Source organism: Nestor notabilis, unplaced genomic scaffold (assembly GCF_000696875.1).
Source record: "Nestor notabilis isolate BGI_N333 unplaced genomic scaffold, ASM69687v1 scaffold1454, whole genome shotgun sequence".
NCBI lineage: Eukaryota > Metazoa > Chordata > Aves > Psittaciformes > Psittacidae > Nestor > Nestor notabilis.
Window position 1 is genome coordinate 960 of NW_009924992.1, and position 14954 is coordinate 15913.

The 14954-nt window shown below is 45.3% G+C and overlaps 1 protein-coding gene across 1 annotated transcript in view; it reads left to right on the forward strand.

The window, feature by feature from the left end:
- The window catches only part of GATA2 (GATA binding protein 2), a gene marked incomplete at its 5' end in the record, with an annotated part of 8812 nt that extends 954 nt beyond the window's left edge, over window positions 1-7858 (forward strand). The window contains 4 exons of the mRNA XM_010012828.1: window positions 2-415; window positions 2990-3135; window positions 6046-6171; window positions 7023-7858. Coding sequence (XP_010011130.1) covers window positions 2-415; window positions 2990-3135; window positions 6046-6171; window positions 7023-7322 — 986 coding nt within the window. The remainder of the gene's footprint in view (window position 1; window positions 416-2989; window positions 3136-6045; window positions 6172-7022) is intronic.
- Between the last annotated feature and the right edge of the window lie 7096 nt (window positions 7859-14954).

Below are 14954 nucleotides of genomic sequence, written 5' to 3' on the forward strand. Positions count from 1 at the left end.
GGCAGCAGCACGTCCAGCACCGCCTCTGCCTCTTCGCTCACCCCGGCCTCACACTCCAGCTCCCACCTCTTTGGCTTCCCTCCGACCCCTCCCAAGGAAGTGTCCCCAGACCCTAACTCCACCAGCGCCGCCTCCCCATCCTCCTCTGCCGGGGCCCGGCAGGAGGACAAAGACAGCATCAAGTACCAGGTCTCACTGTCAGAGGGGATGAAGATGGAGAGTGCCAGCCCGCTGAGGAGCAGCCTTGCCAGCATGGGGGCCCAGCCCTCAACTCACCACCCCATCCCCACATACCCCTCCTATGTGCCAGCCGCACATGACTACAGCAGCAGCCTCTTCCATCCTGGCAGCTTCTTGGGGGGCCCTGCATCCAGCTTCACTCCCAAGCCACGGAGCAAGGCCAGGTCCTGTTCGGGTAAGTGCTGGGGTGTGTTGTGGGGTGCTTGTGCCTGGGGACAGAGGAGCAGGTGGCAGCTTGCTTCCCCTTTTCTGGAGTTTTTAAGCTAGGGAGATAGAGCTTGTTCCAGGCTCCCATAGGTACCAATACACCCACAGTGGCCGCTGAGCCCCAGCTTGCTTGGAGGGTATGCGGGGACCAGTGTGGTGGGAGCCAGCAGATCCACTGCGGCAAGGAGGGATTAATAGGAGAAATTCCTATTTCCCTCGGAGGAAAGCTGGCCTTGGCCCCCCGAGCAGGTCCGGCTGCCCTCGGGCAGTCAAACCCCCATGCTGGTCATGCGTGGGGACTCTGGGCCAGGGCTCCTCTTCCCGCAGTCACTTCCATGGCTTCTCATCAGCGCAAACCCGGCCCGGTGCAGGGTGAAAGCGAAACCACCCCGTCCGGGCCGCTCCCCATCGCCCGGGGCCTGATTCCTTTCACGTTTTACAGGAGCAGAAGTTCAGATCTAGTTTACATACCAGTGGAAGGATGGAGGTGTCGGGCATCGCTACCTTTCCCCAGCATAACTTTAACTAGAAAATACCCTCATTTTTTTTTCACCCTGAACCAGCCATATCTGCTTCCAAACGACTTTCCCATCTCACAATCCCTCCTTGCATTTCTTCAGACCTAAATCTGCAAATTAGGGGATGGGCAAAGTTTTAATCCCCCTCTGAAATCCCTCTAGTTGTACAACTAGACAGATGAATTCAGACAATTGGTGTAATTCTACTCACCTCATGTTTAACATCCTCGACAAGGGAAGGAGATGCACGGCCGAACATCGGGGCTGGATTTAGATAGCCCTTAAAAAAAAAAAAAGGGATATATAAGCTTTGTGTGTATATTCTTGCATATCATTGCACATATATGCTTACAAAGACAGTACGTGGATTTATTTTTAAAGCAGACAATAATTTAGAAATGTGATCTCTTCTCAATTTTGCAACAAAAATACCAGCTCTTGCACAAGCTCCTCGGCTCTGCTTCAAATGGCTCCTCCGAGGGGAAAAATACTCCCATTATTTAAATGCAGTTGCTACTATGTATAGGTATTTATTTTTTATATATATACACACACATAATAGCAACTATGTGTATATATATATATTTATTTTTAGATACATAGTAGCAGCTATGTGTATATATTTATATCATAAATATATTTTAGTAGTGCAGAGAGTAGAAAGTGAAGGCAATTAACAACCCGAGCCTGGAAACAAAGTCGAGAGCCAGGACTCTGAAGATAAAGGGATCTTGAGTAGCTCTAGATTTTGCCCTATAGCTGCCCATGATTTTACTGAATGGAGGAAGCGAGGACCTATTTTTCTTGTTTGTTTTATGTTTTTTTTGGGTAGTGGGATTTTCTTTGGCCATAAGGGAGCCCCTGTGCAAGGAGCTGGGGAAAGTTCGTGACCACTCCGTGTTTTTGTAGGAAGACTAAGGCTCACGACACGCTGACTCCTGCAGCTTCCTGCCTTAGGAGGGACAAAAGCTCCGAGCGCAGCGCCGCAGAGCTCCCCTCATTTTTCACTCTGGACTGTGTTGTTTAAAAGCCACCCACTCCCTAGATTAAAGAAGACACAAGCCCCGCTGAACTCAGCATGGCCTGCTCCAGTTATTAGCAAAAAGAATTTCCTCTCCAGTTAAATACTGTAGGATTTGCATAAACTATATTAAGAGAGATTTCTATATTAAGCAGACCTGCCCTCGAACCATCAGAGGCAAATGAACTTTCAGCAGAAAGCTTTCTGAGGCAGGAACAGATATCTAGGAGGTACATGCTGCGTTTAATACAACCCTGCTGCAATGCCGTGTTCCCCACTAAAACTAATAATGAAGCAGTATAAGGTAAACTGCTCTCTTCCAAACCCAAATGGTGGTGTTGAAAAATCACAGAAGCAGAGGAGAACTCCAAGCCTGTTTTTTACAGTGATTTCCAGAGTGCTTGCTAAAGCTGGACTTTCTCAAAGCTCAGCATTAACGCTTTTCTGCCTTTAGAACAAAAATCACAACTGAGCCTTTGGCATTCTGTATCCATTTCTAGTCTGCTCAGCCTCACTTTCTCCTCCTGTAGCATTAGCAACAAAAAGGAAAGCACAGGGCAGGAGGTCTTTTTGCTTGGATTTAATTCTACAAAACCTCTCCCCCTGCTTCTCTCTTCCCCATGCTGTGTTTGCAGGTGTGTGTGTTTGTGTGCATGTGTTTATGGTGGGACAACACAGGATCTAACATCGGAGTGCAGGGATAGGGGAGGGGAGCAGTGCTCAGCACTAGGCTGGTAACTTCCACCTGACACAACTTGGTGTCATTCCTCACCTTGCAGAGAGTGTTGCCTGTTTCTGATCATGACATAAAATCTGTGCTGGAGTCCGAGCGTTCTCGGCGCTGAGCTCGCTGCTGCATGTGCTGTAGATGTCACTGCTGTCTGATTGTGCTTGAACTAACACGCTGTTTGACTTCTGGAAAATGCCTAAAAGGACAATGCAAAAAGCTTTTGTGAATTTGTTTTTAAAGAAAGAAATCCGGTTTCTTCGTGTTTCCATTTAGAAGGCAGAGAGTGTGTGAACTGTGGAGCAACTGCTACCCCTCTCTGGAGAAGAGACGGCACTGGGCATTACCTGTGTAACGCCTGCGGGCTCTACCACAAAATGAACGGTCAAAACCGACCTCTCATTAAACCCAAGCGAAGGCTGGTAGGTGGCTCTGTTTCTCCTGGTTTTGGGGATCAATTAAGCAAAGGGACCACACACGCAGGCACAACTCAAACATGTCTCAGCTTTGCTCTGCCCCTGCCCGGAGCCAAGCCCCGTGGTACATGGGGTCCAGTACATGGGGTCCGGCATGCTGAGGTCACACTGAGCCTGGGGCCAGCGCTGCCCCGGCAGCCCCCCACAGCCCCAGCCTCCCTGCCGCTCCAAATCTACGCAGGGTATCGTGTATCCAGCTCCCCGTTTGTCCTCGGATGACAGCTTTTAATTTAATTCCTCATTTATTTGTCCTCCTGGGACCTTTGGGCATGCACTGGGAGTGAAAGGGTTATCAGCACAATGTCCTCCACCGGGTACTAAACAAAAAGAGTTCCAGCTCCAAAAAAGCAAAACAAATCAGATGAGTCAAAGCTACTGCTCCTACTTAATAATTATTTGTATAAAAGCCATGAAGTAATTTTCACTCTTATATTCTCTGGCAATATTAGTATTAGTTCCCTCCCCAGACAATCCCCTACTGTTTAAAAAAAAAAAAAAAAAAAAAGAAAACCCATTATTTTTCCATGGAGTCACCTACACTTTGTATTTTCATTTGAGTGATTTTAAAAAAAAAAAAGTCCTTTCTAAGCTCCTGGTAGTAGTTTCCTATCCGGATATCTGCACGGCAAAGATAAGGAAACTTTGTGTATCTGTTTCCTGACTCTAAAAGCTTTAGAGAGTTTCTATAGGCGAGCCTTGCCAGTCGTGCTTGCTGTTTTGAAATTTCTAATACACTCTACTCCACAAATAATGCGTAAAATGCTAAGAATAATAAATATATTTGTTGAAGCTTTGTGATTTATGGTGCCCAAGTCTCTCAGCTCTTCATGGGCACGTTTCAATGAGGTTTGGAGAGCAGAAAATTGGCATTGCTGCTCTAACACTGGGATGGGATACTGAAGATTTCTGTCGTGAGTCAGAATTTCAACTATGCAAGCTCCTTAATGACTGGCTTCTAAAGTGACTGACACATAGAAAAATGCTAAGACAACAGTGTAACATTATCGTCTCTCAGGCTCAAGTGCTTTCCAGCCTGAATGGGACAGGCCATAGAGTTAAGCAGCACAGTTGAGTATCAGTAAAGCCATCTCAAATATGCAAACACAGGTCTCCACCTTCCAATGTGTTGGAGACTTACACTCAGCTCAGTGCCCGGGGTTTGGGGGGCACTCGAGATGTTTTCTCTCAGTGTAATTTGTTTTAATGTTTTGTTTTGTTGTAATTGATTTACAGCTTTGTTTATTGCCCCTTTTTCCACTGAAGTTTGCTTGTTTGCGGGGGAGAGGAGATGGCCATCTTTGGGGATTTGTTCATCTGACACGCAATAGCAAAGTGATCATATTAATAATGTCAGGGTTTGGACGTCTGGCATTAATTGTGTTTGGGTTGCCTGAGTGCAGTGGCAGTGGGGGGTACCCCCTCTTTCTGCCTTTGGCCTGTTCTCACGGGTAAGGGACTCAAGTACCTGGGTCTCCAAGGGCCTGATTCTTGCCTCAAGCTACTGAGCTGTCCACCAGCATTGAGGAATTTACAGAGGGCATTGGAGTAAATCAGGAGCAAGTGAGAACAGAACCCGGCGCTCCTCCTATGTGAGCCTGGTTGGTCTGGCCTTTGCATGGCGCCGGCAGCGGGGAAGCGCGCAAAGTCCTTGTGTGAGAAACTCATCCCTCCAGGACTCTGCTCCTGGCACTGTAATGCTGCTGCTTCACCCCATGGCTCTTGGTGCCTAATGGGAGCAAAGCCCTGGGGAAATCACCATGATTGATATGCATTAGAAAGTGGACTCTGCTAGTTTAAACAAATATTGAGTCCTCAGCATTAATACCATTGCACAAAACTTGCCTGAATTTTGAGCGCTTCCAGAAGCAGGGCCAAAGCTTTCTAATACAAAATTAATTCCCAAAACATGGGGTGCAATTAGCCTGGCCGGAATACCCCATCGATGCCGTGCGTGCACAAAGAGCGTATTATTGCAGGGTCTGCCAGACAAGGGCCCATCCAGGGATTACTGCTGCCTGCTGTTCGACTTTTCCTGTTCTTGTCTGGGGAGGTGGGGGAATGTTTGGGCATTTCTCTTCCCCCCCATCTTGGTTTCAGCAGAACAATACTTTTAGGAAAGGGTGGTGGAGTTTTGGTCTATTTTTCTTCCCTTTTTTTCTTTTAAGACAGTTGTTTGAGGGCCTGTCAGCCAAGGCACTGAGTAGGGACAGGGGCGGCAGCCGGGTCAGCGGAATCATTGCTTCGAGGCATGAAATTTGGTTTGCTAAATATTTAAAGAAAGTTGGAGCCGGTTTTGTTTTCTCCCTTTCACTTGTAAATGGAAACTGAATTTTCAGTGATGGCTCTGATAAATACTGCACCCAGTTAAGCAATGCGGTTGGTTTTCTTTTGTGTCCATCTTTAAAGGGACAGAGTAGGGGTAAAAATCACATTCTTTAAGATCATTCCTCTCTTTTGAAACCCAGCCCCAGCGCTGGCACAAAGTAAATTGGTCATTTAAAAAGAAAAGGCAAATACATTTTCATGACAAGCTCTAGAATCCTGCAAAGGGAAAACCTGGACACATCAGATGACATTTCCCCCTGTACAATTTTTGTTTGTGCAGTTAGAGATGCGCTGTTTCTCTCCTTCCCCTGCACACAGGGTGCCACGGGGCTAGAGGCTGCCATCTGCATAGGAGAGTACTTGAATTTAAACAAAACCCTAAATGTAAAACTGAAGGAACTTTCCTTCAGCCCTGATGCTGTGTAGAATCGTAACTCATTCTACCCAATCCAAACACCGAGTCCAACCTGACCTTTCTCATGATGTCCTCCTCCTGCCAACACATTTTAATGTTCTTTTTCTTTTGGTTAGTCAGCGGCCAGGAGAGCAGGGACTTGTTGTGCCAACTGTCAGACAACCACCACAACCTTATGGCGACGTAATGCTAACGGGGACCCAGTTTGTAATGCCTGTGGACTCTACTATAAATTGCACAATGTGAGTATTTACTCATCTCATGTGTCGTTGCTTGCCTAGCTGGGATTGATGTCTTAACTGCATGATGTACTCCAGGCTTTTATTGGTTTCAGGGTTTTCGCTGTTGTTTTATTCCTTCCCCCGTCTCTAAGGTTCCCCTGGGAAGTGACAGCCTTTCTTTGTCAGCATAGTGATGCTAAGTTCAGTGACATTACAATGTATTAGCTTGGCTTCTAACGCTTGGGCAAAACAGAGCTACCACACTTGGTTTTAACTAAGCGTGGCTTATGTGCTGCTTCCCTCCAGAAACAGAGATCACATGGAATGGGCTCTGAGCAAAAAGTAATCCTGGTGGGGCATCTTCCTTTTGATTTTTATTTTTTTTTTCCTTTAAATAATTAAATCTAAGACTTGGTTTTAATATGTATATAATTAAAGAAATTAATCTTAAGCAGGAATCACTTGACATGTTGGAGCATTATTTAAACTGTAATAGAGGTTAGTGGTACAAGATTGCTCATGTTTTAGGACTGAATTTGGGTCAACGTGTGCCTCCTAGTTTGATCTCTTCTATAAGGAAATGAATGAGGACTGAGGGTAAGCCTACGGGAAAGAGAGCCATCAGCTGCCAAATGCACTTCAATTTGTTTTTCATGTCTAGAGGGTTTTTGTGTGTATGGTTTTATTAAACAAATCAAACAAATCAATATAAACAAGTTCTGCCGAGAGAAACACCTTTTTTTTTTTTTTTTTTTTTTGGCCAGAGAAAGGTCTCCATCCAGGAAAAACACATGGGGGCTGTCCAAATATTTTCATTTTTGCACAATAAGGTCATTTTGTCTGCATGAGCCTGATTTTCTCATTTCTTGCAGGTGAACAGGCCTCTGACCATGAAGAAGGAAGGAATTCAGACCAGGAATAGGAAAATGTCCAACAAATCAAAGAAAAGCAAGAAAGGCTCGGAGTGTTTTGAGGAACTGTCCAAGTGCATGCAGGAGAAATCCTCTCCCTTCAGCGCTGCTGCCCTTGCTAGTCACATGGCGCCCATGGGCCATTTGCCACCTTTCAGCCACTCTGGACACATCCTACCAACACCTACCCCCATCCACCCATCTTCCAGCATCTCATTTGGACATCCACACCCATCCAGCATGGTTACAGCCATGGGATAAAACCTGATGACCAAGAGACCCACCCAGAGATTGAAGAACATGGGGCTTTGCCTAACACGACACCAAGTAAGAAAATGTTCTGCCAAGAGGAGAATGTAGGGATGACAAAGGGGATCTTTGCTCCCATGTGGTTTAACTCTTAATGCTGGCCTAAAACCTTGCAAGTGATGTGTCTTCTGCAGAAACGTAGTGGTGCTTGTAATGCACTTTGCCCCCTCAGGTATAAGGAAAAAGAACTCACCTGTTCGATACTTCATGGTCCAGTGGGAAGCAAAAGGTGGCAGAAGCTGAAGGAAAAGGCTTGGAACTGGCTTTCCTTTCTCTCTTTGTCATTACTGTGAATATTGTAAAGAGATCTAAGCAGCCTCCCAGGATGGAATCGGCTCACTAGAAGCCAGACATGCTGGATTTCTATCGTGGACTTTCTTTGGAATGGGGAAAAAAAGAAGAAAAAAAAAAAGAGGACATCTTTATAAGCCGTAATTTTTAAAATGAAATCAGACACAAAGTCATATTTATTTTGCTCTTGTTTTCCACAAAAAGCCGCAGCCCCTCTGATTGCATGTTTTTGTGCTGTTGTTTGCAATGGCTACCCTGTAAGCAACCCTGCCTTTGAAACAAGGGGAGAGGGAGAACATACTCAGCAGCTCCTCGGGTTAGCTCCATCTATCTTCCATACTAAAATATCTACAGGAAGGGGAGAAAGATTTGAGGAAAACAAAGCAAAAATGTAGCCATAATACTGGATTTTAACGTGCTCAAGATGGTGATTATTTTAACATGATTTTGTTGTTCTTTTCCCTGACATGAAAGAGTTATTTAAAAAAACTCAACCCCTCTCCTAACTACCCTTTTAATCCTCAAACTAAACAGCTAGATTGGACAAACCATTGGGAAAGAGCTCTGGGGGAAGGCAATCCTGCACTAGCAAAGGGTGAGACACAGGCATTGCCCAAAGTGTCACAGCTAAATTCTAGAACAGCTAAAACCGTCACAGGGCATAAAGACATCCAACTCACAGACTTTCGAGGCTGAACCATTTTGTTCTGCTGTGTTGGCAGCTGTTGCTTAAGAATGCAGATGAGCTGCTTGGGTAAGCCTGGGGCAGTGTGGCCACCATGCCAGTCACCCACACGGGCACCTGGGCCCCGTGGACTTCACAGGGAGGAAGGGCAGAAATGAGGTTGAGATCACTGGAGGGGGGAAAGAGAGAGACAATCAGTTTGAGCTTCACGCACCCGTCAACCCCCAGCCCCTGAGACAGCTGATGGGACGAGGGAAGCGCTGCTCGAGGGGAGCAGCCGTTTCCCGCAGCGTATTTTATAGGAAAAACTAAAAAAAAAAAAAAAAAAAAAAAGGAAAAAAAAAAGATAAATTAAATTTAAATCTCCCATTATTAAACCATATTGTACGTAAATGACCGAAACCCAAGCTATTGCCAATGTGAAGTGTATTCTATTGATTGTTATGATCCGATGCCTCTTGTGAACACAAGCTCCAGTATAACATACAGTGTACATACTTAGCTATACTTCTGATGAAAGGCCCCGGCGAACAGAGGGGTTTGATGATGTAAACCACGTAAGCTTAACTCTGTGACAAGCTTTTTCTTTCTTCTTTTTGTTTTGTTTTTGTTTTTTTTTTAATTTTTAACTTTTTTGTTGGGGTTTTTTTTGGGTTTTGTTGGGTTTTTTTTTGGGTTTTTTTGGTTTTCTTTTTTTTTTGTTTTTGGATCAAGCCAATTGTATCTTTCCTGTGAAAGTCCTGCTTTAACAAAAAAACCCCAACGGAACGAATATGAACGGATGTACGTTAAGTTTTCTTTTCTAAACATGTAATTCCAATATTGATAGTGAATTAAGAACCAAGCAGCCAGGAAAATCCTGCTTTCTTCCTTTTTCTGGTCTGCATAGGCATATAGGTGCACTTTGTAAAGAAGTGGAAATAAGCAGAGAACTAAATTGGTTGGGAGAAATCGGAAGCATTTTTAATCTACTGAGGGAAAAAATTGGGTCCTTTTTACTTTTTAACCTTCTCCGATGGTACAGTTGGACATTATTTGTACCCAACTCAAATTCCTGTAGGCTTGGGGCAGGGGGTGGGGATGGGATGTGGGTGGAAGACAGGGATTACTGATACAGTTGACAAAGTGCAATATATTGTCAGTCACTGCAGCATAGACAACGGCAGTTGAGATTTAAATTATTTTGTACTTGTATCAGCATAAAAAAAAATCTTCAGTATTTTCTGTTTTTATTTTAATTTTTATTTTGCTTATTTTTGGATTAGTGAACTAAGTTATTGTTAATTATGTACAACATGTTTATATATTGTCTGTAAAAAGTGTATGCTTTCCTCATATTCCTTCCAGGTGAATATTGCTAAGAATAATAAAATACCTTTTTTGTGAAAGTACCTGTGCCCAGCTCCGTGTCATAAAGGCACCCTGGAATAGAGAGAGAGGGAAAATTATCCTGGCATTGTTGTTAGCAGAATTATTAGCTTCAACTCTTATGCAGAGCAGCCTATTTATATTTCAGAAACCTACCAGGGTAGGACAAAAAAGTAGTTGTGAATGATTTAGTATAAAAAGCACAGGTACAAAAGCTCATTCTCTGTTGTTTTGGGGTGATGGGGTCATGCAGTTAAATGCACTGAAGTTTCTAAACCAGTTTAAAATGTAAGGCAGCAGCCCGTGAACTGCAGCTTCTCAAGGGGGCTTGTTTTGTTGTTTTGGGTTGGTTTTTTAGTATTTGGAAAAATACTTCTCAATTAAAAGGAAGTTTTTAAAGCACCATAAATGCAGAAAAGCAGCCAGGTGGGGCTAAAGGCAGAGCCTGTATTAGACCAGGCACAGCTCTCTATGGGTTCTCGTGCTGCCATAACAGGCAACACCATCAGCCTTGAAACCTGTTTCTTACCATTTGGCACCATCACTGGTGTGAAGGGAGCAAGGGGGGGTTGGCCAGGCTGGAGCTGCTCTGTGCTGACCCAGGAACAAGGGGTGCAGCCATGGGTGCACATGTGGGTTGGCATGAGGATGAAGAAGGGTTCTTACCAGGCAGCTCTCCCATGGCCAAAACTTTGCAGCTGCTTTCATCACACAGTCGAGTGATCCACACAAGGAACTCCTTGGGGCCTTACAAAGTGAAGCAAAGTCTCGCAGAGTTCCCCACCATGTGCAGGGGTGAGCACTGCTGCTGCTAAAACAATATTTTCAAGAAAACTGCTAATGAACTTTGGGTTTCCTCCTTCGATGCACCCAGCAGTTGCATCTTACTTCTGTGGAAACCAACCTGGGGACAACCCCTTACTCAGTAACAGAAGAAATAACTCCAGTTCCTTTTTCAGTGTGTGTGCTCAAACTCCAGCTCTTTCTATGAGTGCTTCTCTTTAGCGTGCAGCCTCCTCCCCAGCCCTGCTCACAAATGACAAGGAGTTGCAGTGGCTCTACATGGGCTGAAGAAAGAACACGCAACTGGACAAGACCTTCCTGCACCATTTCAGACGAGTTAATCATCTCTCTAACTTGTTCAGCGAGGCTTAGAGCAAACACCCATTAAAAGAAAAAAAAAAAAAAAAAAAGAAAGAAAAAGGCAGTTTATAGCATACCATGCAAGCTTCATTTAAAAAGAAACATGTCCATTTTCAGACAGGTTTAAAATGGGGTTACAACTAAACTCAGGCACTTTTCCTCCATGTGTGAATATCTGAGACAAGTGGAGAACAGAACTAACAACATCTCTTTGAAATAATTCAGAATAATCAAGCTGGTTTGGCTGACATTACACCCCATTCAGCTCTGACGAGGACTCACCTCAGGGCTGCCTGTCCGCAGGCATTTGGCCGGGTAGGTCTGGTCCAGTTGCAGAATCAGGGCCATAGCCCATCAGCTTGTCCGGATGGGTGCTGCAGCCCCCAGTGCCCGGAGGAGGGTGCCTCCTCTGAGCTGGGTCTTTAGCAATTCCTGCCATAGAGATAATAAATAATCCCATGTTTGTCAGGTGGCACTAATCTGTGAAAGATCAAACCATCCCTCTGCAGTGTGTGCATCATGTTTGTCTCCAGACGTTTTGCATAGCAGAAGAAAAACAAACAGCAGGGAATGGAAATGGAGCAAGTGTGTAAAGTTCAGTGTAAAGTGTAAGCACAGAGCAGATATTGAGGCAACAAACTGGGATTTACGGTGCTTTCACTACCACCAAACACTGGGGGACAGGCTTTGTGTGAGGGGGGAACCCTGACATTACTTGCCTTTGGTTCCCGTTGTTGGGATTATTGTTTTAAGCCGTGCTTAATTGTCATGTCTCCACGGCCACATCAAAAGCCAAGAAGATTAGGTTACAGGGAGTGTTTGATCTCAAAATACAAAATAAATAAAAGGAAAGCTGAAAAGGTACCATATTTTCCATGATGTCTAGTGAGGAGTTTGCCTCAAATGGGTCTTTTTTTTAATGTATTTTGCAAAGTTGCACTTTTAGTGTCAAGATTTCATTTACTTACTTCCAAAGGACTCCACTGCTTCCCTGCAACAGCTTGAAAGGGTTAATATCCCCTCTTTGATGGCAAACATGGTATAATTAACGCAAACTTCTTAAGTATCCTGGTGACCTGTAGATGGCCACATGAGAATTTTGTTATTTACTGACTTGCCAAACGTTTATTGCTTATAGCAGGACAAGTGGGAAGCAGACATTAATTTTGATGCTGTTATCTGTGATTGCGTGTAGAGTTCATAGCAGAGAGTGCCTATATGTCAACTGCAATTAAACATTTCCCTGGGTTTTTTAATGAATTTCACGTTGGTGGAGGGGGTTGGGACTGAAAACTTTGCAAACTGAAATCCTGCCCATCCGCAGAGCAGGCATGACACAGCCAGACACGGGACAACTTCCCCTTACCTGCAGGCTGCAAAAGAAAACAGTCTGGCGCCATGGAGCATTTGATCCTTGGCTTCTCCACAGAGACAGTCAAATCAGTACCAACTGTGGCAGGGCACAGAGGGAGGTTTTGTGGTGTGACATCTCTCATTGGAAACCAGCCTGAAAAACACCAAAAATGAAGCCAAAGTGGCTATCAGGTGAATATGTTCATTTATCACCAACCTGGACTGGATTAGATTGTGTGACCTAGAAGTAAAAGCTTTGTTTAGCCCAAGTCCCTGGGCCATCTGGTCCTTGCAAGTAAACATTTCTAAGCGAGATTAAGTGACTGTTCTTTGAGCATGGTGATAGGAATGCAAGCCAGGTTGCTCTGGATCTAGCAGATCAAACCTCAGCATCAGGGCAGTGGCTGGTGCCGATTCAGAGACACCATTTGCTTGAACAGCTTTGGGTGTAATTCCCTGTAGTGCTGGCATTGCAGTCAATCCTGATTCAGTCTGATGGATTCAGAAGCCATCCTAAACCCCGGGCTCAGATGGCACCAAGGTGCTGCTGGAAGGTTGAGGGCCCCATCAGAGAAGCTTACAGGAGAGGCTGCAGTAAGAACCACACTGCATTTGCAGTAAGAACTAAGTTGCATTTCTGAGGACTAAAAGCTTGGCTGCGCGAAAAGCAATTACAGGGTAGGAGATAGAACAGAAAAAACATCCAGCAGGTAGGAACACAATAGAGAACTAACCTCTCCTTCAGGGAAAGACTTCACCATACCACTGAGGGAGGGAACTGCTACTGTTTGGTCTATAAAAAATGAATCAGGGAAGTATAATGTGAACGCAGCCTAGGCAGCAATGCCAGGAAGAAAGAGCTACCTACCGGCATCCTGCTCCCCTGCCTCTGCCTGTGCTCTGCACTGAGGGCTGCAGACAGATATCTGGAGGAAAGTTGTCTCTGTCTCAGGAGGGTCAAGAGCATGTGTAAATCATTTGGAGTTGGACCCATCAATGCCAGACCATGAACGTGGACCCTTGTTTCTCCTCCTCAACACTTCAGTGCTTCACTGAAATCTTCCCCAGAGCTTTTATTTTCACCTGGAGCTTGATTCAGCTCCTGCCCGCTCCCTGCCAGGCAGAGGGGACGTGGCAGATCTCTCTACCTGGGATACAAGAGCATTACATTGGCTGTTTTGGTTGTGATTCTTTATCTCTGGTGATTTCGTTCACTCCCACCTGCCTACATTGGCATTCTGGTAGCAGGTTATACTGATTAAGTAAATTCAAGGCATCCCTGGAAATCCCTGCTCAATTTTGCTGTAAAATTCAAATTAATTTACTATCTTCTTCTGCATTTCATCCCATATGCTTATTTTTAATCCTATTTTTTGCAGACCCTTGTAAAATTTGGAAGTAAAAGCACCCCATTTTCACAGTTAATCTGTAGAGGAGAACTAGATGAACAAAAGGGAACAGACCAAAACCATTCACATAAGCATTGCACCCACAGGCACTACAGGCTACGCACTATTTTTCTCTCTCCAGCACAACTCCCACCAGCACAGAGAAGATGTTCTTCATGAAAAAGCACAGCTCTGGAGACAAAGCACTGCCTGATCTGTGTCAGGACTCACCCCAACACCTCACGCACTCACTTTCTGTTAACAAGCAAAGTTACAGCACTCCATGCCTCAGTTTCCCCTTGCAAAACAGGCATAAAGAAGACATGACCTGCTCTATCAGCTGGGTACGAGTGTTGACTCGCTTCTGTCAAGCAGACTTCTGGGCAAGTTCTAACAAATGTCAGTGTGGTGCGTGTGATAGGCACCGGGAAAGGGCACAGCGCTCCCCTCGCTAGGTTAGAGGCTCCTCCCTGCCTGCCTTCGTTGCAGAGCTGCTGTTGGCCTCTCCTACAGCTGTCTGTGGCAGAAATGACACAATGGAGAAATTAGTCACTGGAGTGTATCACCCGCTGCTTCCAAGTGCTGTGCGCACAGCGAGCCCCACGCACACACAGGCATGCACTGCCGCCAGCCCCGGCCCGTTGTGAAGCAGCCCTTTCTCCATCTCCCATGCTGTCAGCCCCTGACCTTCCTTTCACATGCTCTAATGGTCACTAGAAAACTGCGAGAGAAAACAGTCGCTGTATTAAACAGCCCTAATTTGTCTCCAAGCCCTTCCCCTCCTCCCCCTCACCTCGGTCTCCCGTGACTTAACGTTTAAACCAGATGAAGTTTACAACAAATCAAAGCCTCCCCATAGGCCCAGATTGTCTAAATACGGAAAACAGGAAGTGAGTAACCTTCAACGGGAAATTGTTCATCCGATGGAGGCCAAGACCCAAGGCCCGGCGCGGCTCAGTCCTGCCCCAGCTCCGGCAGACACAGCGGGTACCGAGCACACACTCACTGTTTGACAGGAGGGAGTGGTTTAGGGAAGCTTTTACTTCTCCTGCAGTTGAGGCTGCCTCAAGAAAGGAGATGGCATTTGCGCCTGTGCAGAACTGTAGATGGGAAGGTTGTTCTGAAGAAGATTGGGGATGGGATGGAGAAGGAAAGAAAGAGTTAAAAACCAGAGAAGATGCATGAATCCAAACTAAACCCACCTCTTGCTTCCTACGAAGGTGAAGATGGCAAGAGTGTACTGCAGCCAGCAATGAGCTGCTTCCAAGGGCGGGAAGAGATGTTGTGCGACAACCCCTTGGTGATGAGAAGGAGAGCACTTCACTTCCTAGGCAGAGAGAATCACCATTTATTTTT